The 26,429-nt window shown below is 30.6% G+C and overlaps 11 protein-coding genes across 11 annotated transcripts, besides 2 other annotated features; 4 read left to right on the forward strand and 7 right to left on the reverse strand.

The window, feature by feature from the left end:
- Positions 1-41: 41 nt before the first annotated feature.
- Positions 42-2,906, reverse strand: TVAGG3_0957960 (uncharacterized protein; the record flags this gene model as incomplete). Its single annotated transcript, XM_001582769.1, has 1 exon — positions 119-2,902. One exon carries the CDS (start codon positions 2,900-2,902, stop codon positions 119-121), a length of 2,784 nt encoding a protein of 927 aa, XP_001582819.1.
- Positions 2,907-3,730: 824 nt separating this feature from the next.
- Positions 3,731-4,438, reverse strand: TVAGG3_0957970 (uncharacterized protein; the record flags this gene model as incomplete). The annotated part of the gene is made up of 1 exon (XM_001582768.1): positions 3,769-4,422. One exon carries the CDS (start codon positions 4,420-4,422, stop codon positions 3,769-3,771), a length of 654 nt encoding a protein of 217 aa, XP_001582818.1.
- A 35-nt stretch (positions 4,439-4,473) lies between these two features.
- TVAGG3_0957980 (armadillo (ARM) repeat-containing protein family) lies at positions 4,474-6,054 on the forward strand (the record flags this gene model as incomplete). Its single annotated transcript, XM_001582767.1, has 1 exon — positions 4,488-5,870. The coding sequence occupies one exon, from the start codon at positions 4,488-4,490 to the stop codon at positions 5,868-5,870; it is 1,383 nt and encodes a 460-aa protein (XP_001582817.1).
- Positions 6,055-6,104: 50 nt separating this feature from the next.
- TVAGG3_0957990 (uncharacterized protein) lies at positions 6,105-9,020 on the reverse strand (the record flags this gene model as incomplete). Its single annotated transcript, XM_001582766.1, has 1 exon — positions 6,105-9,020. One exon carries the CDS (start codon positions 9,018-9,020, stop codon positions 6,105-6,107), a length of 2,916 nt encoding a protein of 971 aa, XP_001582816.1.
- A 497-nt stretch (positions 9,021-9,517) lies between these two features.
- Positions 9,518-10,558: a mobile genetic element.
- Positions 10,559-10,910: 352 nt separating this feature from the next.
- Positions 10,911-13,251, reverse strand: TVAGG3_0958010 (intracellular protein transport; the record flags this gene model as incomplete). Its single annotated transcript, XM_001582765.1, has 1 exon — positions 10,915-13,239. The coding sequence occupies one exon, from the start codon at positions 13,237-13,239 to the stop codon at positions 10,915-10,917; it is 2,325 nt and encodes a 774-aa protein (XP_001582815.1).
- Positions 13,252-13,843: 592 nt separating this feature from the next.
- On the forward strand, positions 13,844-15,196 carry TVAGG3_0958020 (uncharacterized protein; the record flags this gene model as incomplete). Its single annotated transcript, XM_001582764.1, has 1 exon — positions 13,873-15,180. The coding sequence occupies one exon, from the start codon at positions 13,873-13,875 to the stop codon at positions 15,178-15,180; it is 1,308 nt and encodes a 435-aa protein (XP_001582814.1).
- A 147-nt stretch (positions 15,197-15,343) lies between these two features.
- TVAGG3_0958030 (uncharacterized protein) lies at positions 15,344-16,180 on the reverse strand (the record flags this gene model as incomplete). The annotated part of the gene is made up of 1 exon (XM_001582763.1): positions 15,344-16,180. One exon carries the CDS (start codon positions 16,178-16,180, stop codon positions 15,344-15,346), a length of 837 nt encoding a protein of 278 aa, XP_001582813.1.
- Positions 16,181-16,307: 127 nt separating this feature from the next.
- On the reverse strand, positions 16,308-17,270 carry TVAGG3_0958040 (translin-associated factor X-interacting N-terminus family; the record flags this gene model as incomplete). The annotated part of the gene is made up of 1 exon (XM_001582762.1): positions 16,308-17,270. One exon carries the CDS (start codon positions 17,268-17,270, stop codon positions 16,308-16,310), a length of 963 nt encoding a protein of 320 aa, XP_001582812.1.
- Positions 17,271-17,360: 90 nt separating this feature from the next.
- Positions 17,361-18,447, reverse strand: TVAGG3_0958050 (intracellular auxin transport; the record flags this gene model as incomplete). Its single annotated transcript, XM_001582761.1, has 1 exon — positions 17,430-18,431. One exon carries the CDS (start codon positions 18,429-18,431, stop codon positions 17,430-17,432), a length of 1,002 nt encoding a protein of 333 aa, XP_001582811.1.
- Positions 18,448-20,129: 1,682 nt separating this feature from the next.
- Positions 20,130-20,882, forward strand: TVAGG3_0958060 (cysteine-type peptidase protein; the record flags this gene model as incomplete). The annotated part of the gene is made up of 1 exon (XM_001582760.1): positions 20,130-20,882. One exon carries the CDS (start codon positions 20,130-20,132, stop codon positions 20,880-20,882), a length of 753 nt encoding a protein of 250 aa, XP_001582810.1.
- Positions 20,883-22,156: 1,274 nt separating this feature from the next.
- On the forward strand, positions 22,157-23,798 carry TVAGG3_0958070 (protein ubiquitination; the record flags this gene model as incomplete). Its single annotated transcript, XM_001582759.1, has 1 exon — positions 22,181-23,233. The coding sequence occupies one exon, from the start codon at positions 22,181-22,183 to the stop codon at positions 23,231-23,233; it is 1,053 nt and encodes a 350-aa protein (XP_001582809.1).
- A 1,257-nt stretch (positions 23,799-25,055) lies between these two features.
- Positions 25,056-25,262: a mobile genetic element.
- Positions 25,263-26,429: the final 1,167 nt, after the last annotated feature.

Genomic DNA, 26,429 nt, shown 5'->3' on the forward strand with positions numbered 1-26,429 from the left:
ATTATAACAGAGTGCTTTTTTTTTAAAAAAAAAACTGAGAATAAAATACAAATATAATTTATATAAAACAACAGAATAACAAAAAAATCGCATTAAAATAAACAAATAAAAAATAAAATCATTCTTCTGCTTGTTCGGCAGCTTTGAGTAAGGAGAGGCCTATTTCATTAAGGGATCCCATCTCATTATCTCTCTCCATCTGTTCCTCCTTTACCTCCTTCATATCGATGAGTAAATTGACTGCATCTCTAAATCTGTCGACTGCATTCGACATTTCTAAGGAAGGAAGCAGCTGGTAGTATCTATCGAGGAATGCTGCCACTGAAACAACATTTGCAGGTGGATCCTTCGCTATTACTCCAAGTAAAAGCGCAGATATCTCAGATTGCGACAAATTGTCGACATCGCAAAGGGAAGGAAGGGATTTGATAGCTGTAAGAATAATCCTTGTAATATCTATAGGATTATTGTACCATTGGACATCGCTGATCGTGATTGGCTTTCGATTTACAAGCGCTCCAAGTGTTGCAAATTTTGAGGCCTTTTTCATCGTCTTTGTATTCAATTTTAATTTCTGAGTGGGAATTTTGAGAACCAAAGGAGCTTTTGAGAGGAAAAGTTGGTTTTGCTTTGAAAATGAGCATAAGTCGAGTTGTGAAGTTCCTGCTGATATGTAAGCGGAGTCAAAACTATTCCTTATCAGAGCTACAACTAATATCTGGTGTATCGGATCGAAATTTAATTTCAATTTGTTATAAATGTAATTTTCATGCATAAATATCTTCTGTAAGAACTCCGCAACATTTCCACATATCAAATCTTTAACAGCCGATACGTCATATCGTTCAGGCGATGGATGTGCGCTGAAATATTTTTGTAATTGGTACTCTAAATCGCTTTGCTGCAGCGAGAAAGGGTTATTTCCCAATCTACTCTTTATTTCAGTCACTTGTTGTCTGATATCGCTAAGGTTTATATGCGGAAGTTTCGTTAACTGCTGACATTTATTATCAATTTTTGTTCTTTGCCTTCTCAGCCTGAAGAAGTTCTGAGAAGAGTTGACCTCGTTGATCATATTCCTCTGCAGCATCTTTATGTTAACGAAAACATGCTGGTGCTGGGTCACAGCTCCGACTAATTCGCATGCAATTCTTACGAAATCATTTACGATAGAGATCTGGTACTCAGAAATTTGGGTATCGTAATCTAACAACAATGACCTACATCCGGCTGCAAGAATCTTGTTGGTCGTGGAGTATTGAGATGGCAAAGGATATTGTTTCGAGTCTTTCGAGACATGGAGAGAATCTAAGAACTCCTGGGCATAGTCAATGAAATCTTCGAGCTCAAAAATACATCGCTGTTGGTCTACGTTGTTCTTTTGTAGATCTGAATAAACATATGAATACGCGGTAGGATGAATACCGATGTTTCGTAATGTACCGCATACACAGACATCTTCTACGTCATATGGGAGCTTCACTTTCTGTCGATATGACCCACTTTCGATTAATGTACTCGATGTTGACTTGAAAGGGAAAGTTTTGAGTTTACTCGTGGAGCTACTGAGTCTCTTGTATAAGTTCTGGAAGTTCTCCACATTTGAGACCTTTTTTATTTGGAAAAAGTTCGATAAAAATTCAACATTCGCAAAAGATTGGGAACAAGCGCTCGCAGCTGATTCTATACATTGCTTGGCCCATGGGATAATTGAAAATGTGTCTTCTGAGAGAATTGTAAGTAACTGTAGCACTCTGTGAAGATATTTATTTTTAATTGTTGCTAATTTAACGAAACAGAACAATCCATTGGCATAAAGCTTGAACCATTTGATTGCTTCATCGTTATGACCAAGTTTTATCAACACATCTGCTAAAAATGATGCTGATAATCTCATATAAATTTTAGATGTTGTCATTTTACGAGTAAAGAAGCGCATTGTTGTTAGTAAAGCTTCTTCGCTACTTTGTAGTGCTGTATCATGTAGTATTTGCATTTCGTAAACTGAATTTAAGGCTTGTTTCATTAAAATCTCGATAAATTGGTCTGCTTTTATGTATTTACCCACTTGTTGGTAACTATACTTCAAAACAAGGCTGCGTACAATGGGAGATTGCGTTGTTGAAGCAACTAAAGAAGATATTCTACTTAGAGCGTCTTCTTGAGTTGCGTTTGGTAGCCAGCATTGATTTAATTGAACAATGCATCTAAAGAATGAAATAGAATCTTCGTTACTTGAGTATTTAATTAATTTCAATAATCTTGCGTAAAGTGAGGAAAATATTCCTTCTGCCAGAGTTATTTCAGGTCCAGCTTGCAATACAAGTGATGTAAGAAGGTCGGCGAGCTCTAGATTATCTTGTGAGTTACTGTGAGATTTGTTTGAATCTGGATTTTGTTCTAAAAACGTAATAAATAGGTCAATGATTCGCTCGATGGATCCGTTTTCTGTAATAAATTTTATCCATTTTGGATTTTGATGTATTTGGAGGTAATTAAAAACTCTGATCGTTAAACTCGGGTCGGAAACGACACAAATAAAGTGTCTGAGGAAAAACTGTGAATAGTTATCTTTGCAAAATTGGTTAATATGATTGATGCATTTATCCATTGTATCCAACTTCAAGTCTGTTTGATATTTATATAAAAATACGACAAAATCAGGGAAGTTTACGAGTGGGTCGGGTATTTCGTTGATGTTTAATATCTGTTTTAGTTGTTCTACTATGCTCTGCCAATAACTTCCTTTATTGGGTTCTGTGCAAAATAAAGAATGAAGAAGTGGTGAAATATTAGACCAGATAACGCTCATTTCCAATTCCTCTTGGATTTCTGGAACGGAAGAGGCATCTCTATCAGGACTTATTAGGGCGTTCCACCAACGAAACGCTGCCTCCCGCATTGACAGATTTATCTGATTCAGAAAAAATCTGATGAAAAAAAAATCATTGATAAAATATTGAAAATAGGCATAAGGCCAATACGATAATTTTTGAGAAAATTAGAGACGTTGAAAAATTTATCATGACTGTGAAAAACTTTATAATTGAATAGAAATTAATCGTATCATCTCAAAATTTGAACGATAAACACTAGTTACACATCAAGCACCTAACGTAATGTTGAATTCATAGTATTAATTCGAACAAAAAAAGAATTAAAGGCCTTTGAAAAGTTGTTATGAATTCGAATACATATTGTTGAAAAAACTCCATTCATTTAGACTAGTCTAAATTAAATCATCATAATGAACGTTATAATTTTGAATAATTGACGATTATTATTCATCAAAATTGGATATTTACCTTTTGAAAGTTAAAAGCAATAACCAACGATCTATTTATTATTGTCATTGGTATGGCCATAGAAATTTTTTTAATTTTAGGTTACCTCATTCATCTTGATAAAGGTTTTGTTCTTTCTAGCTGAGTGTATAAAGAGGCGTTCGCTCATATTATCTTCATGATTTTTTTCATCCTCACAAGTGAAAATATCCATCAGTCTATACAAATATCTTAAAAAGGTTAAAAAAAACCTTTTGTTAGACATTGTCATTGAGAAAATACTCTCAAATTAGTCGAATGTGAAAATGAATATATATGGAAAACACATTCTCTACTTATAATTTGATATATTCGAATTTATCACTATCTCTTATTTTGTATAATTGATATGTTTGTGTTAATGCTCATTTGATTAAAAGAACTAGAATAGCTTTAATAGATATTAGTTTAATCAATACAAACAAAAAATATAAAAATAATCTAACTAGTTTTGAGTAATGTACTCACAAAATCTCTTTTTGAGCAATCGAGAAGGATACCAATCAACTACTGTTCTTTTTTGTTTCTTCCCAAAAAAGTTATCAACGATCATTCTTTCACCTTCTTGGATGAATAATTTCCCAAAATCAAAATTTTCCAATTCTTCATCTTCGTCTAGTTCTTGGAGAGATTTCCTTTCAGTAGATTTTTCATTTTTATGGGGATCAATTTCGATGACTGGTTCTTTGCTTTTTGTTTCATTCTGTATGTCGTTTTTAAGTGTTTCTGGATTTGGTTTTGGTCCAATAAAATTTGGATTATCATAATCATGATATTTTTGAGAAAATAAATGCTGTAACTCGCTTGTCTCTTGTGGGGTTTCTGAATCTTCTTTGTCATTCTTAGTTTCTGAAGTAGATTCATTTTTTGTTTGATTTGTACTTGAAATTGAAGAAGAATAACTTGCATTAGTCTGTTGAGCAAAGAATTTTAAATTCATTTTTGCAAAGTTTATTGATGCTTTACCATCATTATCTGGTTTTTGTGCATTTGAATCTTCATCTTTAGGATGAGATACTTCAGATATGGATTCTGGTATAGTTTTACTTTCTATATTTTCTACTGGAAGCTGTATTACATTTACTTTCCTGCGTCGCATAATAATAAAAATTCAGAAAATAAACACTTTTTTTTTATTTTTATCATTTTCCTTTTATTGGCTGCATGAATTTAGGTGAATATAAAGAAGATGAATTAATACCATCAACTGAGGGACAGGACGATTTAAATAGTACAAATGGTGAACCAGCATTTGATGAATCAGACAAATCTTTCATTGAGGAAAGAATTAATTCAATTCGTCAAGGAAATCTAGACGATATCATTCCTCTCTGTGATAAGTGTCGCTGCTATGATTTCAGTATGATTGAAGAAGTAATTCCAATTGATTTTATTGATATCATTGGAAAACTGCTTATTAGTAGTCAAAGAGATAATAATTTTGATAACTATTTAATTTATTTATTTGCTGCTGCATCAGATCCATATAGAATTACTTTTAATTATTTATTAACAAATACACTTATAAATTCAATCATTTCAATCATATGTGCGGACAATTCCTTACTGCATTATGGTGTCCATGCTATTTTTAATATATTCGGAACAGATCCAATCGTATTAAAAGAAAGTATAATTAATTCGGATTTATTTGATTTTATTTATAATTTAATGCAAAAATCAGAAGATATAGAGTTTCTCAGACTATGTCTTAAATTTTTAAAAGATTTAACAAAAAATTCAGATAAAGATTTAATTCAAAGGGCTGTTGATATCGTGCGATTAGGAATTCATTCACAAAACAAAGAGTGCGCAGTTATCTTTCTAGTAGAGATCGGAAAATACTCAACTGTTCATGAAATTCTGAAACATTTTTTCAAACTTGATTTATTCAAAGATATTTTTGAAATTATTGTTGAATTCACAAATAATGCAAAAGAGTATGATCAAAATGATGAAAATAATCAATTAATTACAGAATTATTTTTATCATCTGCATTATTACCAATTTTAGCAATTTTTGATGGCGATGATGTTGAATTCTCCAACAGATTGATCAATGATGAACTTATTTCTATTATTATCCCAATATTAGAGATAAATAATAACAGAATACAATGTTATGCTGTAGATATCTTAGATAAATGTTTGATGTGCAATGAAAGTCTATTAGCTAATATTATAATGAAAGGAGGACTTGATTTCTTCTTAGAGAATATAGAAGACTTAAACTACAAGCCAAAACTAATGATTGCTATCTTTGTTTGTAATCTTATTTGTACATGTAGTAATTCGGAGTTCTCTCCCGACAAATACAGACATTTTCTAAATCCATTATTCGCTCTTTTGGAAAGTCGTGGTGCTATAGAACATGTTCTCAATGCATTGATGATTATTGTTAAAAATATCCAAAACGATTTTCAAAAAAATGAATTTGATGAATATTTGAATATTTTAGAAGATATTTTATCTGATGATGACATTGATGAAAACATTGAATGGAAAATAGAGAGTTTGATTCATTTAATTAAACAAGATGATGATTAACTCCTTATATTGTATATATTGTATGATAAATAATCGAATTATGTAGCAAAACTAATGCTTATATAAATAAGAATTTATGATTTATATATTAATAAATTCTTCCTTAAAAAGCATCTTGTTTTACAGGAGAAAATATGAGAAAGATGAAGAAAAAGATCAATAGGATCTATATTCTAAAATTATTAAGCAATTAAAACATACAAAATAGTATTTTTATTTACAAAAAAAAGTATACTACTCTATTCTTTCACCTGTATACCAGCGTTTCATAGCCCAGCTGTTTGCCTTCTCCAATCTTGTTGGAAGGAAGCTGATAATCAGTCCAATGAGCATGAATGTGTATGAAATGGTCCACCCAACAACAGCAATTATCAAAGTAATGGATGAAGCTGAATGATGTTTGAAATTACCAAAAATAGTTGACAAAGACATGAAAAGAGTTCCAATTGTGAAAATCAAATCCGTAGCTCTTTCATAAAAATTGAATTTCGAAGGGATGAAGATATAAATAACTAAAATCGCCATTGTTGCAAGCAGAGTGAAAATTGATTTCAATTCAAAGAAATCATCAATGGAAACTAATAATCTATAAGTAAAATCAAGAATAACGAACCAACTGGAAGCGAAAGTTCGTCCTTCTGATAAAATTTTTGCAGGATTTAGATGATAATGCATGAAGTCATTGTATTTCCCGAAGTTTTCATTCAACTTTTTAAATCTTGAACTATCATCTGAACCAATTCGAAGGAAAATTGTTCTCCAAACTTCATCTTTTGAATAATTCCAAATGGATCTCCAATAGCTTTCTTTATCTGACAATTCAAGAGTTTTATGAGCATTTTTATGAATGTGCTGAATTGTATTGATGAAAAACCAAAAATAAGCAAAACAATTAAATAATAAAAACAAAATTGCATAGGATGGCATCAATTTCCATGAACAGTCGACACTTGGAAAGCTTGAATAATATCCATGATTGCATTTCATATTCTTAAACATGAATTCCATACTTGGAAATTGCATCAGAACAATAAAACTCAAACAAATTTGTTGTTTTATGTTCGACCACTCTCTAATTTCCTTTGATTCCATTGGTCTTGTGACTTTCTTTGATAAAAAGAAAGAACATATACTTATTGCAATGTCTATCAAAACCCACCAAATGTATTCGTATCTGAATTTTGTTCCTTTGACAACAAGATTATAAGTAAACTCACTTATCAGCAAAATTACAAGAATCGATACAGAAATTGTTAAATGCCAAAACATTGAATAATATTTTATCAATTTCGAATGGGAAATGTGTTTCTGCATGAACCACATCATGAAAATTGGAAGTAATCCATACCAAAAGAACTCAATAAAATTATCAAAAGGCAACACCAATCTTGCGTTTCTGAAGAATAGAAAAAATTGATTGACATACGTAAACAATGTGAACGTGATTCCTTGAATATATTTTGGATATGATGACCAATCATTTGATGCTGTAAAGTATCTAATGTACTGCGCCTTCTCAAAGAATACAAGGAAATAGTCTAAAAATGCTGTTAACTTTGTTACTTCAAATGAAGAATTATCTGATTTATTACCTTGAGGATTTCTATATCTATCTTCTTCATCAGCTTCAACTTGTTCAAAATTAGATCCATTATTCCTTACTTTATACCGCCGAAATTTCGAATCTTCGAATAAATCATCTTTATATGTGAAGTTGTCATTCATTATGGTAAGAAATGTATTATTCTTGGAAATGCTTAATTTATTATTAACTTCAATTGCATCCATATTATTTGATTCAAAATTCAGCATTTTTACTGCAAGTCGTTCTGGTGGAGACAATGGAAATGGATTGTTCATGGTGTTTAATACCTCAATTTCTCTAAACTTTCTGAAAAACTCTGTATAATCTTTCGTAAAACTAGCTTCAATTACTAGATATTTGAGAGACTTTAATAACTTCAATTGATTCTCCAGATAATCAGTTCCATCTTCAAAGAAGTGATTATTACCGAGATCTAGGTGCGTCAAATTATCAAGAACAGTTCCATTAAAGTCTAATCTAGTAATTTGATTTCCATTCATGTCAAGATATTCTAAGAAAGGACAACAATCAGAAATCATTTTCAATTCATCGTTTCCGAGACCGAGATTAGATAATGATAATTTTTTCATAACAAATAACTGTAAATTGTAGTTAAATGGAGCATATCTATAACCGGCATAGTTAATACGAGCCATTGTTTTGAAATCTGCGCCAATAAATTCAAATTGACTTGATTCATCAGCAATAACCATTCCGCACTTTTTCTCTAAATAATCCTTGATTATTTGATAATTTTTATCATCTCTTTTGCAAACAATGAATTCACATGATGGTTTAACTTGCAAAGACTCATTGTAAACAGTTGTTTTATTTGCGAATTCTTCTTCGCTTATGAATTCCCCTTCTTCGATAATCGGATTGATTGCTGTAACTTCTCTATCAATGTTAGTAAAAACAACAAATGATATTCTTGAAAGCATCTCTTCGAATAAATTTTCCTGTAAGTAATTTAATTCTTCAAGGTTACTCGAATCAAAGCATTCATGTAGTTCAGATCCCTTTGTATAACGATTTTGATTATTTTGCAAAGCAAATATTTCTGGATTATTTACTGTTTCAATATGATTTGTTGAGTTGTTCTCAGGTATATTTGTAATTTGAGTTTGACCTGTTATTACCTGAATTCCTGGTATAATATTATATAAATCATTTGCAATCGCATTTGAATTCACACAATTTGTTAAATCAACATAGTTTAATTTCGATCGAGATCTTGGATTATATGAATTATACCCATCAGAATATTTAATGTCTCTCAAAGTTTTATTATCTTTTAGAATGAGACAGATTAATTCACTGAATGGTCTAAGACGAAAGTATTTTAATCCGCATCCACTAAGATCAAGGAAAGTTATTTTGTTTAAATAGATAACATTGTTCACCTTCCCTCCAGGTTTGAGACAATAGTAATCATTGGGAAGTGTACGAATGGCAGCTTTCATTTGAAGTTCTGCAAAATCTCTAATTCTGATTATATGTCTTAATAATCGATAATGTTGTGGTGTTATTTGTATTTTATTGATTTGTATAAGATCGTTACGCATATTGAAGATCTCTAAGAAGCATTTCTCAGCATTTTCTGATATAGGATTATCAAGAATGTTGAAATATCGTAATTTTGGAGTAATTTTTGGATCAAGCAAAATAGAAAAATCATTGAAATCAAAAAACTTATTTGAACGTAAATCAATGCCAAGAAGTTCTTCAAATACAACATTGTGATTTTTGGAATTATTATTTTCATTTTGATTAAAATCTTTCCAAAAATTCAAATCGCAATTATGTATAGATAACCATTTGATTTTCGAAACCAATGTAGTGTTAAAGTTTAAATATCCGAAAATAAATTCTGATGATTTATTAACAAAAACTAAATTAGTTATTGAACTAGGACTAGCTGAAATAACTGTATTCTTGTGATTGATCAACTCTACTGAGTTTTGGATATCAGAAGAGAGGTCTGAAGGGAGATAATTTAAATCAATCAATTTTTTGTGGCGAAAATAAAATAAAAAATCCACATTTTGTGGAAAATTGTTAAGGGTGCACACGAGAGGATCATGTAAACTTCAGAATTTAGAACCTTATTTTAGGCATTATCTTGGCTACCTATTTAGGCTCGAAAAGCAAAAAATATCAAAAAATACAACTTGAGTCCATTATGACCCTTTCATGGAGGTAGTTTTTCTCCGCTAGTATTTTCCCTTTGAATCTCTTTACAATTCGAAATCAAATTCAAAACTCAGTAGAAGAAAGGAAGAATCGACTTACTACGGTTGTAATACGAATAAATACATATATTTAATTATTTTTATTTACATAATAATTGTTTGAAGCTCATATTCCAACAAATTTTTAAATAAAAACATTAAAATGTTGAAAATGTTCATATATTTTAATAGGGTTTTGGCACTTTATTGAGGAATTACTACATACATAGTCGAACTGAACTTGGTATTTTGAAATTTAAATTATTTATCAAAATTAAAATTTAACTTGAAATTTATAATTATTTAGTTATATTTTGCATAATTCTAAGTAGATTTTGTAAAAAATCAAGAAAGAAAAATTTTAACGTGCTTTATTTTTTCTTTTTTATAATAATACATATTATTATATAATTAACATATTCATAATATTTCACCCTTTCAAAAATATAATCCTCCTCCTCTCAAATAAACGTACATACGGGTGGCCTCTTTTTTCAAAAAATTAAAATTTGAAATTTTGGGCTCAAATATTAGAGATTTTTTCAACCTTCAACGATATATGTTGTCTATATCAGACCTCCTTTCTTTTTGATACTTAACATTGTTCCTAAATCTTAGCCGTTAAGGCTGTTCTGAAAATATTTTTTTTTTCGAAAAAATTCGAAAAAAATTCTTAAAATTCAAAAATCCCTTAATTCCTGAGGATTTTGGAAAAAAGTTTTTACATGAACATGTGTATATTATATGAAGTATATTGATAAGGTAAAAATCAAATTTTATTGCATATTCATCGAGAAAATAAACTAACGAATCCCTCAAAATTGAGAGGGTAATCCTCCTCCTCTCAAATAAACGTACATACGGGTGCACCCTTAAAATTCTATGAAATAGATGCTATATGGATTTAGCTCCATTGAGTGCTCTTGAATCGACTCGAATTCAAATTTTCAAAGAGGCATTCTTGAGTGGTAAATATAGGAATGTGGACTGGGGCAATGTATTGATCTCATCGAAAACTAGAATGAAATGTCATTCATCGGTGCAATCATTAATTGTTATAAATATTTTTCAATAAAATTTTTCAAATTGGCTAAAGATCGCATACTTTATATAAATTTGGTTTTTAAAATCAAATACAACTTACATCTTAACATATATGAGAAAAATTGATGTTTTCAAATCCTATTAATTTTTATAAATAAAAACAAATAAAAAAAACAGTAATATATTACTGAAGTCTACTTATTACAAACTTCTCAGTGACTGGCATTGATCCGAACACGTAAGTTACAACAGCTTCTATAGAAGGTTGAGATCCGTTCGGATTGAAGAGGTAAAATGTCTGAGTAACAGGAGGAGAAGTTCTTCTCAAGACATTCGCTGACGGAGGTGTTGATTTGACCTGCCAAGCGTTGGCTGGTTTGAGATTTATCTGGAAATTATTCAAATCTTTGTCGCAACTAGAGACAGAGATGATCTGGAGCGCTGTCTGCCTCTTATCCTTCTGGTTTATCATAGTTTGGCCGTAGAAAACAACATCATGTATCCGACCAAGTTCAAATGCATTTCTTACAGGCTGTGTTTGCTGAGGAACTGCATTTGCATTGGATACTGGATTCATATTCTGATTAATTACTTGGTTTGGATTTGATGGAATATTTTGAGAGGGATTTGGCGGTTTATTTGAAATTCCTAGCAAATCCAATAGATCTTGTTGTTTTTGAGGGGCCGGAGCGGAGTTTGATAGGAGATCGAGGAGGTCAACATCATCTTTGGCAGATGTATCGATGCTGACTGACTTTTCGTCGATTTCGCTGTCTCCGATTGTTGCAATTGGAGCTAAAAGTTGTTCGCAGATTGGTCCGAGGGAAAGCAGCTTAGCGAGTTCACCTGCGCGTTGCTGGACTTCAAGGTGGTTCGATGAAAGTTGCTCTTTGAGGATTTCTATTACTTCATTTCTTTCATCTCCGAATCTTGCAGCAAGTTTTGCGAGCGCCATCATGATATACAGCTTTGTTTCAACTGTTGTCTGCGGAATACGAAGGATTTGGCGAAGAGAAGTGACTTTATCATGATGATTTTCCGAAATACAAAATTCTCCAATGGCGAAAGCGGCCACTTGGCTGAGAGCTTGGTTGTCTGAGAAGTGTATTAATGAATCTGATAGTTTATTGACTGCATGTACTTGCAACTGCGGAGTTTTTGTGATTAATTCGCAAAATGAGCTAATTATATCTGAAGAAACGTAGTTTCCGCTATCAATAAGGATCTGGTGTACTGTATCGAAGTTCCATTCGACATTTGGAGCGAATCTCTGTGTGGCCAAAAATATCTTCGAAATTAACTCAGTTCTGAACTCTGCATCTGCGTATTTTACGAATCCAAGGATTTCTGGTATCAATGTCTCCACGTTCTTCTCATCAATTAACGCAGAAATGACGTCTAATGCGCGTCTTCGAATTGAAGGGTCTTTGTGGTCCAAACAATTGATAATTTGTGTCTTGTATCGTTGTAGAGCCATTGAATCTGCTGATCCGCGTTGAATAACCATTTCATCGTTGTATAAAATCCTTGCAAAGGCAGATAAAGCAGAATAAAGGATGTTTGGATCACGTATTGATAATAAACGACCAACTTGATTGAAAGCGAGGCCTTTTAATGATGATTTCTTTGAAATTGAAACAATTGTTTCAACAGCTTGATAAAGAATGGCTCTGCCTGTATTTTTCCTTGATTCCGTAGAAGATATGATCGATTGGAGTATGGTTTCAAGGTCTTCTGACCTTTTATGAAGTAATGAAAGTGCTTGCATCGCTTTTATCTGCATAAATGGGTCATTGTAGATTCCTGATGAGTATTCTCGCTTTGGTCTGGATTCTACGAGGTTTCTGAGGATTTTTGTGAATGGAACATGGAAAGAAGCCCAAGATTTTGCTAATTTTGGTTCTGCTTTGATCATAGCAATAACTAAGTTCATGCCTGAGATGACAACGCCATGGTCGCCGTTATTAAGTAAAGCTTGAACGGAATTTTTGAATGTATCACATAATTCAGGATTTTTAGTACAAACTCGAACCATTGCCATACCAGCTCTCTTCTGGACATCTCTGTTTGGCGATCTCAGCAATTTTTCGGTTTCAGTTACCACAGAACGGCAAATTTCTTCTGAGCCAAGATTTGAAATGTAGGTTAAAGCAAGGCATTGAATGTACGGATTTGGATTTGTAAGATCTTTGAGTAATGTCTGAGTAACAAGTACTGATAATTCACCGCTTTCGTCAAGTAATATTTGAGCTCCGATGTAACCAATTCTTTTGTAAGAAAATCTTTCGTCACTCATCAAGTTAATGATTTCAACTTGGCCCCACGTAGGGTTTTCACCCATTATATCTAAGAAAATAAGCTTAGAAACGATGACCGGCCTCGAATCTGGATCGCATTTGCGAATAGAAGCACGAATTTGTGCTTGTTCTGTTGCAATTAAGAATTTCTCTTGCTCTATCGAGTCTGCCATTCTCACTGAGCTGATGAAATCATAGAGAGCCTGTGCCATTTTGACAGAGCAGAATTTGAACTTTCTGAAATTTTGAATTGCATTTTAAAATAATCGCATTTCTTCAGCAAAATATTGGTTCCTTTGCAGCACAGTCAATATCTAATCCGAACTCAATTAATTTTTGAAAAATCTGAATCGAAGCAACAATAGATGATGCTAAAGCGATTCCTTATATGCACCCAAGTCTTAATTCTCGCTAACTATTTTAATGATATGTATCAGACTGAATCACTCAAAAGATAATCAAATGAAATTCAGATTGAATTTTTATACCATTTCTATGAAGTAGAACTTTATATATGAGACTACTTAATGAGGAATAATGTATGAAAGACCGCTTTTCAATCTTTCTTTAGCTCAGACAATTGAATTTACTATTGGTAAACAACAGATCATATCTATCAATAAACAATATAACTGAAGTGCAATACATGCAAATACCGATCACAAAACTATTGTTATCTATTAACACAACTATGATATCTATCTTCTGTTGAATCAATAATATAACCCTACTCCTTTATGAATAAAAATGCTAACTTATGCATTGTATAAATGAATTCATAGCTGAGTCAAAAATCATTTTTTAACTTTCGATCATCAAAATCTTACCATATTTTTGTTAATGCAATGAATGATGAATACAAAGAACAAGAAACAGCAGAGCATAAAGAAGTTGATACTGGTTCTGAAGATACAAAATTCCAAGAAACAATTTCAAAAGCATTCGAAGATTTGAAAAATAACCAAAATTATTATAAATCTCTCACTATTTTGAATTCAAATAGAGAAAAAATATCCTTTGATGATGATTCGGTTTCATTCTTATTCAACATATTTCCCAACATTCATTCAGTAGCAGAAACAACCATTTATATACACCTTATTACGTATGTTATTGATAATTATAATAGAATTATATTAGAGTTACCTGTTTATTTTCAAGATTTAATAATTTACTTAAAAGGAGATGAATTGCCACCAGAATCGTTATTTACACGCTTCAGAAACCATGAATTTATGAAATTCCGACAAGTTTATGCTGATTTTTGTTTTTTATTCTACAAATTAATGGAAAAATATCAAGAATTAATGAATCCTTACTATGATGACTACATCTCTTTATTGATTAGAAACATGAACTTATTAGATCAGCCTAATCTTGTTGATATTTCTTTTGATTATTTTGTGAAGTTAATTGAAAGCTCTTCAATCGAGAATATTGATTTCATGTTGATTTCTATTAGTATGTTAGATTCAAAAGACAAATTTATTACGATTTCACTGAAAATTTGTCAAAAAGGTGAAGAATTTTTAGCAGAATATCAAAGGCACATGTCTATTGACAATATTTTTGATTGTCTTGATGATGGATTGACGTTATATAGTTCGTTCTTTGATTTGTTAGCAAAATATGTCAAATCAAATGATGAATCATGTGATTTTCTATACAATAAGCAAGATTTTTATGATATATGTCATCAACTAATAGTCAATTCTCCAAAATATTTTCTGGATAATTATTTACCTCATATTTTGGATTTATTAAGAGATATGATTATCAAAATCGGAGATAATTTCGTGCAGAAGTTGTTTGAGAACCTTATATTCCATGAATTGTTAAGATTGAATACAAAATACTCTGATGTCGCTTCCATTGCTGATTTTATGCTAAACTTATTCAACTCCGATATAATAAGCAATGATTTTCGTTCAAAATTGATAAATTTAGGAATAATTGAGATTATTGAAAACTCCTTTGAAAGTGGAGTGACAGAACTCTGTAGATTATCTATCAATGCTATAGAAATCACTTATGAATTGAACCCATCTTCAATTTCTGCATTTGTTAATGAAAATTTGGATATGGAATTTGATGATGAACAAAACGATGAAATGTGGTTTAATTTTTGTAAGTCGCATGATCTTTTAGAATAAACTGTTTGAATTCAAAAATAATAAAAAAAATATAAAAACATATTTCAATAAAATCTTGAGAGTAAAATAAATGTAGTATAGTGTTATTTTAGATACAATAAATTCATGGTAATAAAAAAAGAATTGAAATAATTTTGTGATAACATAAAAGAAGTCAACATAATTAAACTTTCTTATTGTCTATGATTGTTTCTAATGTTCTTACTTGTTCTCTGAGAAGAGCAATTTCATTATCTTGATCTGCTGAGCTGGAAGCGACTTTAAGGAGCTGTTGTATTCTTATGTTGTATTCTGTTCTTTCTGTACCATATTTCTTTTCTAAATTAAGCTTTTCTTCTTGAACTTGGTTCAAAGTTCGAGATAAAATATCATTGCGGCTCTTCTGGTCAGCTAATTGCTCGTGGAGTAGTTTGTTTTCGTCCTGTAATCTACGAACTTCTTCTTTGTATTTAATTAGCTCTGCAGAAATGGCATCAAATTTTTTCTGAGAATAATCTGGTTCATCTGATAGATTATTTGTGTATGTTGCAATAGAAAATGCTTTCTTATGAAGTTCATCACACAAAGTGATCAGCTTATATTGTAGAAGACGTATTTTTGTAAGATCTAGAGTTTTTCGAACATCTTGGCCAAATCCTTGTACTTCTAATGCAATGAGAGCGTTTATTGTCATTTCGAGTGCAGGTTCTTTGAAAGTTTCTGGATTTCTAAAGTCACTATATACGTTTTTAAGTTGTTTTTCGAATTTTTTGTTTAGATTTTGGAAATTGCATAATATTTGGTCTGAAACAGTTGAGTAAGCCATTACTTGAGTAACAGCTTTTTTCAAATCCGAACATGTTTGTATTCTTTTTAAATTTTCCATGTCAGAATCGCGTAAACGGACTGTCATTGATTGAAGAATGCGGTAATTTCCGTCATCAATTTCATGTACTAACACTAACTCTTCAATAATATCATCAATTCTGCTGAGAACTGATGGAAAGGAATCTTTAGACATTTAATTCAGGGGGGACATCAAAATAAACCGGGGGATAAATAAATCTTGAAATTGGAGTGATTTTAACTATAAAAACAGCACTAAATAAAATCATGATGATTTAATACATACAAACAAAAAGGGTAAACTAAATATATTTCGATAATAATACGTCAATAGGGGTTGTTTGATCACCAACTTTGGCTCTTATTTCTTGCTCCAAAGAAGCAATGCGCTCAGCTTGGTTGCTGAGCTTAAGATCCATGTTTTGATTCTTTAAACCAACTTCAACAAATAAGTTCTTAACATCATCAAATTGTGATCTTACAGATCTAATCTCTTCACTTACCTTTTCTCTTTGCAAAGCTATTGATGCAATTTCGTTTTTCATTTCTTCGGTGTTTTTCATTACTTGATTCTTTTTATCATTGAGAACATCAATTGATAGCAGCATTTGGCTTTCTTCTTGCTTCCTTTCATCGAACTCCGCTTGAAGATTAACTAGTTCTGATTTAAATGCCATTGTATCCATAGAAAGTTGATTTGTATGATTGGTTATTTCAGCTATCTGTTGGATCTTTGATTGCAACTCATTTTGAATGTATTCATACTCATTTTTGATTGAAGTTATTTGTCCAACGAGCTCATTGTGTTTAAGGCGCAATGTTGTAAGCAAATCTAATTTTCTTTCGGATTCTTCTTTAAATTCTGCAAATTCGTGTTCTTTTGACTGTCGCATGGTATTAATAACTTCAGCATATGAATCATCAGCAGAAGTTTCCGGCTGTAAGTTTGCAACCATATCCCTACTTGTCTTGATAAGTTCGTTTGCATAAGTATCGTATTCTTGTTTAATTTGTTCTAATATTGGTCGACAGGCTTGAAATTGAAGAATTAGCATATCAAAAGCCCGCTGATATGTATTAACAGTATCTGAATCACTATGATATTTAGGCAACTCCTGTCTCAAAAATTTTTCAATTGGCGAATCATTTGATTTTTCATCTTCAGGCGAAACAATTTTAACTTTGTGAGTCCTTCTAGGATTACTTGAATGAGGAAATCTTGGTGATTTGATATTGAGCTCATTTTGATAGAAAATTTTCGCCATTCGTTAGTAAAATTTTTTGGAAATTTCGTTACAACGCATGAATAAGATTAATTTAGAGAGAATTCAAAGCAAATAAGAATTGCGTTGATAGAGAAGTATAAGTTTTATTAATAACGCGTCCATAAGTCAAAAATAACAAAACAAATATATAATATAAAGTTATTCAACAAAAATCTTGAGGGCATCAAGCACAGCGAACCAGGCAAGAACGACTGGTATGAATAGTGCCATTGTCCAAAAGATCATTGTTGATGAAACTCCCTGTCCAAACCCATTTCCTTGAGCCATCATGTAACAAGATGAAGCTGTAGGAAGAGTAGATAAGACAGTGCAGCATCTGCAAAGAGTGTGGCTAAGCTTGAATGCTGAAGCAATCAAACCAACAATAATTGGAAAAACAATAAATTTGATGGCAAGTGCAAAAATGAACTGCCACCATGGGCAAGCAATGATTGAATGGCTTGCAAGGAATCCACCAACGCAGAAAAGTGCTAAACCAAGGACACCATCAGCAACAATGTCCATAATTCTTTGTAAATAAGTTGGAACACCTTTTCCAATGCATGCACATATAAAGCCGCATAAATCACCAAGAATAATTGGTGAAGTAGCGAGAAGCTTTAGAATGCTCAAGAAAATCTTGAAAGAAAATTTTTCTGTTTCTTCACCATTTTCGCGATGAATCCTGTTTCTCTTGAATAAATTATATACACCTGATTCAATTAGGTATACAGGAGTTGTAATAACATCGTTACTCAATGTGATAATTGAGACAATGATAACATTTTTAGGATCCCAAATAGAATTGTAAATAGGGATACCCACAATGACGTAATTGACAAACAATGATGGCCAAAATGTAGCTATGTATGTTTCAGCACGATCTTTGAAAGGAAAAAGGAATAATAATAGCAAAAGGACTTGTGTGCAGAGAGAACCTACAGCTAATACGACGAATGGCTTAAAGTCTAGTTCGGAAAGTGTTTTATTCGCAAGAAATCGAAAAACTAAAGGGAAGAACATTGCTTGATAACAAAATTTGTTGAGCATTGGAACTTTTTTCCCGCTTAATAGTTTAAGCTTCACGAATAGGAATCCTATAATCATTTCTGTAAGAAGCGCCATACCAACAGATATAACTTTCGCATAATCTAAACCCATTTTTTGATAGTGGTCGCTGAAGTTTCAGAAAAATATTAAATTGAATAGATAAAAAAACAATTAAGATTAATATTGATTCACAATCACTGTTCATTGATATAGCAACATTTAGATAAACTTTTTTTACGATGGAAATATTGAAATTCAATTTTCAATAATTTCTCTAATCTTAAAATAAAAAAATGTATACGAACATATATTTTTTGATTGGCTGGAGAGCTCACACAAATTATTTGAGAGTAATTTGGTCATGCATTCAAAAATTTGGGCTGTTAAAATGAAGATTGATTTTGAAATATTTAATAACCATCAATATTTATGAATAACTTACTTTTCGGTTTTAACCTCCTTCTTTTACAATAAATTACCCGTATCTATTCAAAAATTGAATATATTTTAAAAGGAATTAGGAAATATAAATAAACGTTGATTCAGTTCAATCAATATTATTCGTGATGCAGAATTTGCCTAATCAAGTCTATATCTTTCTGATTCTGTTTGATAAGAGCCATCATGATAAATTTAATATCAAAATTGCAAAACCTACTAAAAACTTTAATTATTATCATTTGCCGTAGTTCCATTCCAATGTATAGTGTATTGAGCATTGATCTCTTCAATTTTATCAGAAAAAAAAATTGAATTTGGAAATTTGTCGATCCATGAAGCTTGGTAAATAGAATTCATCTTTGAAGCAACAATATAATTTATTTTTATAATTAATTGCCTCCTCTTTAATGAATATTGAGAAAAAAAATGACAAAATTGACATGTGCTGTATTTAAACACAATATAAAATATTCACACTTGCAAAAAATAATTTCTGAGTTTGTCAATTATGACAATTGCCATAATTTAGAAATATTTTCAATTTGGACAAAACTGAAACTAATTCAATCATTTTTGAATATTTCAAAGCATATATAAGTCAGAAAAAGCATAGTAATAAGTTAATTATCAATAATGGAATTCAAATTGTATCAATTTTTTATTTGCATCAATATTTATATAGAAGTTATTTTTGATTTTTGCAAAGTTATAAGTCAAACCTTCATATATTTTCCTCCAGAGTTCTTTCAAATTCGTTGAATAGGATGAAAAATTGAAAATTCAGTGCATTTGGATCCACTGTAGATGTTCATTATTGTTTTCTTTGCCATTATTGTAGATAAATATTATTGTACAGCTGATAATCATGTCATATCTGGAAGAAAAGATGATATTTAATATGAATTTTACAGAAAATTCGTTATTGCTGAAGAACTTATGCTCAATGCATTCACTTATTAAATGTTTTGAGAATGGAATATTGTTTGTAGAAAGATTTAAGATCATGAAAATTTTGATAAAAGCAGCACGTTAAGATTTTTCATGAATAAAATTACCGAAATCATATTAGATTAGAATTAACTGTATGAGCCTTGTTCTTCCTCAAGATAGTTGAACTCTATCTGTCTCATAAAAAATCAATTCAACTTATCAAAAAATTGAAGAGCGATCATAAATTGCCTTAGTTTTTAAAAGGTTATACCTAAAATTTCTTGTTTGATCATACTTTATGTTCATCCTTATAATGAAAAGATATTTGATGTCCTTTCAATAATCGGCGATCTTATCAAAATGAAGCATTCAATTATCTCCTTAGTTCTCAAAATTTGTATAGGTGTTTCAAACTCTGGAATACTTCATTATTCGAAGATGAGCTCTAGAAAGAACATCCAAAAGGTTGGCACAGATATCACCAATATTCCAATCTCCAAGCTTCCAAAGCAAATGAATAGAGTTGGATTTGTCGTCATAAATTGCTATACTGGCACAAGATATTCATTAGGAGATGGACCAATGAATGATGGTTATAACATGTCCAAATGTCTCAAGAGATACGGCTATCAAGTCTATTATATTCTTGATTCTAAGAAGAAACCATTCTTGGAAAAATTAAATTATTTCCTTGATAATGTCAGAGGAGAATTGGCTGTTTACTATGTCGGACATGGAACAAGTGTTGTTGATACAGATGGCGATGAAGATGATGGATATGATGAAGCCATGTTCTTCACTGATGGAACTGTCATTGATGATGTTTTGGTCGATTGTCTGATCGAGCATAAGAATAAGGAAAGCAAAGTCATCCTTATTAGCGACTGCTGCCACAGTGGAAGCATTTGGGATATCCAAGGAGGAAATGTCAATGGCAGAAGTCTTCCAAATGGAATCATCAGTGTTTCTGCATCTAATGACAAGCAGACTGCTAAACAGACTATTGCTGAGAGGCAAGAGCAAGGAATGTTCACATATAACTTGATGAAAACATTGAAGACCCAGCCAAATTTGACAGCAATAGAGTGCAAGAAGAATCTATCAAATATCTTAAGGAGATATGCTCAAACAGTAACAATTGCTACCACTTCAGCAGAACTTCTTACAGTACCATTGTTTAACCTATGTTAAATTATTAAAATTATTTTCTTTATTATCTCTAATAATACCAATGTATATTTTCAATTTATGAGTGCTTCTTCAGTCATACATCGTACTATGGACGCTTCTGGCTAATCTAAAATACAAAATTTTTATCAACTCACAAAATTATTGTTCTCTAATCAAATCATTGACAAATCATAATCATTGAAATGAAATTGCATGATATATTCATAGAAGAATAAACATATCATATCAAGCCAATTGTAAATAGGGAAAATTTCTCTAAACTAGCCAATACAGATGAATATGCAATAAAATAAGCAAGGTGTTTGGATTCAGTGAGGCCTAAATTGGTGGAGAAAAATATTTTATCAGATTAAAGTTTAATACCTGTATACAATAAGGTCGAATAGATAGAATTTTCCGCCCGATTCGTGTTCTAGCTTTATTAGGAATTAATGACTGATTTTGGAGTTCCAAAAATGTTAAAAAAACGATAAATTTTTATTCAATTTTGAATAATCTACTTTATCTCTGAATATTATAACAAGTTTTGAGGAGTAATTATTTCACTGTGCATAGCACAGCTGTTACAGCATGGGATACAACAAATAAACTGTTCCAAGGCAATCTGGCGGAGTTATTTTTTGAAAGGAATTTTATAAAAATAAAATGTGTATTTGTCTAATTTGCATGTGAGCAGTAATAATCCAAAAATTAATTGATTGCATTAAATTTTACAAGCATAAAATGACTATCAATAATTGAGAAGCTGAAAAAATGGTCAATGGTATTCAATATAAAAATTAATGTAGATAACTGATAGATGTAGTTTTAAGTTCAAATAAATCTGTTTTCTGGCGAAAATTTTTGTAATTTTTTGCTGAATCGATTGATTCTTAGAAAATTTCATTGTGTAGCGCCTGATAATTTAATTTATTTTTAAATTTTATTTATCAGAACTTCAAAAAAGAGCATTCCTTTAATTTGTTTGCAAGATCTTGCCTGCTAACTAATTATTCTCTGTATTTATTAATTATTTCAAGGATCTACTATTTTCCAAAGAAAGAATGAATTAGAATAGTATTTCCTTTGTATTATAGACTTTATTGTGCGTTCTGATGGTAATAGTGAACGAATCTCCAAAAACTGTAACTATTAAAATTTTCGGGTTCTTTGATTTTTAAAATCTGTTAGGCCATGAAGTACTTTAATTCAATTACAACTATGTAATCATTTTGTGAACCTCTCAAATTAAAAATGTGACCACTATTTTCAATTCTATTGAGATATTTTGAGAAGAAAAAAAGAATTTCATTTATTCAATGTTTAAATCCGGCTATCAAGACTATGCAAATAATATTGACAAGTACCTTGCCGATAAATCATTCTTCAACAAGTTCAAATTAGCCGAGGTATGCAAGATTATGGATCATATGCACGTAACAATTGATCAAGCAGTATCATTATTAGAACAGGCCAAAAGAAAACTCAAGCCGGTTGAGGTTTTTGAAATGATTCAACACTGGAAGATTAATTTTGGTTGGGATGCGAATAAAGCCGCAAAAATATCTCTTTTATTATCTGATTGTCTCCAGTCACGTTTCTACAATGATTATATTAAATACTTCATGAAAAAGATTATGGAATTCTATGATGAATCGATTAAAGATGCCAAGCGAGTTCAAAAGAAAAACAAGAAAATTTCAAAGGAACTCGAAGACGTAAATGATAAATTCGAGAAACTTACTAAAAAGACAAAGCTTGATGCTAATCAGCTCGAAGCATATGATCAAATTCTTCATGCGCACGTCCAAATGATTAAGGATATTAAATCTGAACTCGATTACATGAAAGATCGCGATTCTAAGATGAAAAGTATAGTTGAAAACAAAGATCTCGAGCTTAATTCACTTAAAAGTTACTTCAACTCCTCAAGAGAATTATTTGTATTCGATGCACCGGCTGAAGAAGATGCCCCTGAAGAAGACTCTCTGATTACACTTTTAGAGTTGAGTCCTTCAAAGAGACAGATCAAAATGCCACCAATTCCGCCAACTCCGAAAAAAGATTCACCACCTAGAGAAAATGATCAACTAGCACCATTACCTAGGCCTAAATCGATGGGATTATTCAGAAATCAAATGCAACAACGCTTCAATTCCTTATCTATTCCGAGACTAAAATATGACGAAGAAATGGAACCGAAAATAAGAGCGAAACTTACAAACGATATCATGCGGCTGAACACAGAACTTGTTAAGATGACTTCTGAGCTCGTAAACTGCAGAGATACAATTGATAAACAAAATGGAGAGATTCAGGAACTCAGATCGAAACTTAAAGAATATGAAGCGGCAAAACAAGCTTCGAACTAATATTTGTAATATTATTCCTAAAGCTTTGTTATTCTTTCTGAATAATCAAATTTCATCAAATTTAAAAATTTCGTTTTCACCCTTTTATACTTTTGTTCAGATTTATTCATGTGATTGGCATTTGATTTCAATATTAAAGGAATCTACCGTATGTTAAATTCAAAAAAAAAATCACGACCAATTCATTTTATGAGACGGGTTGAAAAGTAATAGGTTATTGATTCCAATATTATATTTGATTTAAATTCAAAATCTCTGTCAAATTCAATTGAATTAAACTGAAATTTTTTTCAAAAAATTGCCATGAAAATATTCCGATATTTGATCACAACATGTTAAGGCAAATAATTGATTTAAAATATTTTCTTTCGAATTTGAATTATTGAATGTTTTTTTGGTACAGGTCTCTCAATCCAATGCCTTGTTTTTTGGGGGTGAACATGAGTACTGTCATTATAAGTTAATATTAATCAATGTCGTGTTTATTATCCGACATCTTTGAAAAAAGCACTCGGAAGAAATACCTCAATTTTTTTTCAATTTCCCTGAGATCAAAAATTTGATTATAACCGAGTCAGATTTTAGCATTTGTTCATCATAGTATTACCATTATAAAGGTTATTTGATATCCTATGTACTAAGCAATTAAATCATAAAGTTATTTGAGCATTTTCCATTACAGAATTGTCTTTTATCGTTCTTTAAAAAATTGTTTTTGGGGTGTGAATATGCCCGTAATAAAAATATTCCTTCATCATTTCCAGCTTCAGAAAAAGGTTGTAAAACTAGGATTCCCGATTCCAATTTGCATCTAATCTTGAGGATAGGGTCACTAGAGAATTCTAAGACAAATGGCTAATATCATAATTTTTTTAATTCAGAATTGCCAATTTTTAATTAAAATCTATCTAGGCTTAATTTCAATAAATAAGTTTACTATTTATGAGTTCATAACTCCATTTTTTTACATTAACGCAATTTAATTCATTCCACTAAGTAGACCTATATATCCAATCATATCCGTAAGATATTTTATGAAGTAATAAGCATTTCTCCCTTTTGCACATTCCTTGCCTAGAGGGAGACTCCAAATTTGCTCGATCAGGATTCCTCCAGGGAATCAAAAAAAATTTCAAATGTCAACATTTCTTGAGAAAAAGCCACATATTTATATTTGAGATAGAATCGATCATACGAAGCTTAACATAAGAACAAGGAGTAAAATTGTTCAAATATTAAAGATGAAATAAGACCCTCTTCCAAAATGAAATATGATCATGGATTAAACAAAGATAAACATATGTATTTGTAGCTTTAAATTGTCAAAAAAAATTTTGACTTATCTTTTTAAAAAAAATCTTATTTATATTATGCGCTTTAATAGTTTTCATTCACAATTTGTGTTTTAAATTTTAATTCTAAAGTCAATATTTTCCCATCATATGATCATTCAATTTCCGACATATGATGAAATACTTGAAGAATTTTCAATTTTTAGCCTCTTTTAAATTGAATTACATTCAATTTTTGAGGCGGCTAGTTGAAAATCATTCAATTTTTTCTTCTTATTCTTCAGTTTTGTTCTGTTTTCTGTTTTTCTCTTTTGTTATTTCTTCTGAGGCTGAAGATCTACAATTTTATGCGTTTCTAAAGAGTCTTATTAGAAACGGTACACCGGAAATCACTTGGTTAAATGAAAGCAAAATGATAGAAATTACTCAAGTATACCATTCTTCAGATCATATAATAAATGAAAATATTATATACAATAATGATCTTCCAAAGCTCATCCTAGATGCCAGAGGATTAAATCATTTGAGAGGTTATCGATTTTGTAATTTAATCGTCGTAGTTATCGATTTTGTAATTTAATCGTTATCGTCTTTTTCTAAACGTGCATTTTTACATTAAAAGCAATGCAACTCCAAAATTAATTGGTATTTAGACTTTAATTAGGTGCAGACAAACGAAATGCAGTCCAAATATTTTGGTGATATATGAATTACATAAATTTAAGGAAATTGAAATTATATCTTTTTAAATTTTTAGGAAAACAGATTTATAGAATTGTTTAAGTCATCAAAATAATGCAGACTTAGGTCAAATTTTCCAAATTTAATCATTTGCAAGACTTTCAAGCGACTTCAAAATGTCGAAATATAAGTCCAAAAATAAAATTACGATTACAGTCTATCCTCAATTATTATCACGCTAATTATTGAGTGACCCATGCGTTCGTATGTATGTAATACCTTTTAAAAAGGAGATGAGAGAGATAAACTACATTTACAATTTAAATCTGATGTATTTACTTGTTACATTTACAAATGTAAATGTTTCTCGTAATGTTTACATTTTGTAAGTATAACGAATAAAAATGACGCACTTTTTTACAAAGTCAAATTATTGTTCGATTTTTGCAGCTTGTAAACGATTAATTGTATAAAGTAATTGATATTAGCACGACATAACTGAATAATTCTAATATTGAAATCAAAAGCCCTTAAAATATCATGATATTTTAATTTCATAACAAATCTAGGAGACTATTTGATGAAAACATATCCGATGTGGGTTTTGTTGTATTATATAACTTGTTATTGACTTCTTAGCTTTCCAAATTTTTTTCGATAATGAGAAAACGAATGAAAAATCAACATTTGGTCCATTTCAAATTTGATTTGTTTACATTTTTTTTACTTTTTGAATTTCAATTTATATTTTCCTCAAGAAATACTTTAGATTTTAAGAAACTAAATCCTATAATCTACTAAGAAAATATATTAAATCCTATAATACTCAAAGTTTTGTGATAAATCCGATCTTTTTTATTTTACTTTTATTATGTTTTTGCAAACTTAAGGTCCTCACTAGGTAAAACATAATACTCTTTGAAGTTAAGTATTTTCACAAAGAGAGGACCAACAATATCAAAAGATTGAATAAAGATTTGTATTATTTTATTTATTTTTAAGAACATGTTTAAGAACCCTCATTATCTCCACGAATATTGCATATTTTTCTATTCTAAGACCACCAAAATTACGTTTTAATATAGAAAATAACATATTTATGTGATGCTAAAGTCGAAGTCCTTAAAAAATTAGTGTTAAACATCCATTTATTACAAAATTGAAGAAATATGTGTAAAATATAACACATAATTTAGTTATTTGACTCAATTATTAGTTATGCA

The sequence above is a fragment of the Trichomonas vaginalis genome, chromosome I (assembly GCF_026262505.1).
Source record: "Trichomonas vaginalis G3 chromosome I, whole genome shotgun sequence".
Taxonomy (NCBI): Eukaryota; Parabasalia; order Trichomonadida; family Trichomonadidae; genus Trichomonas; species Trichomonas vaginalis.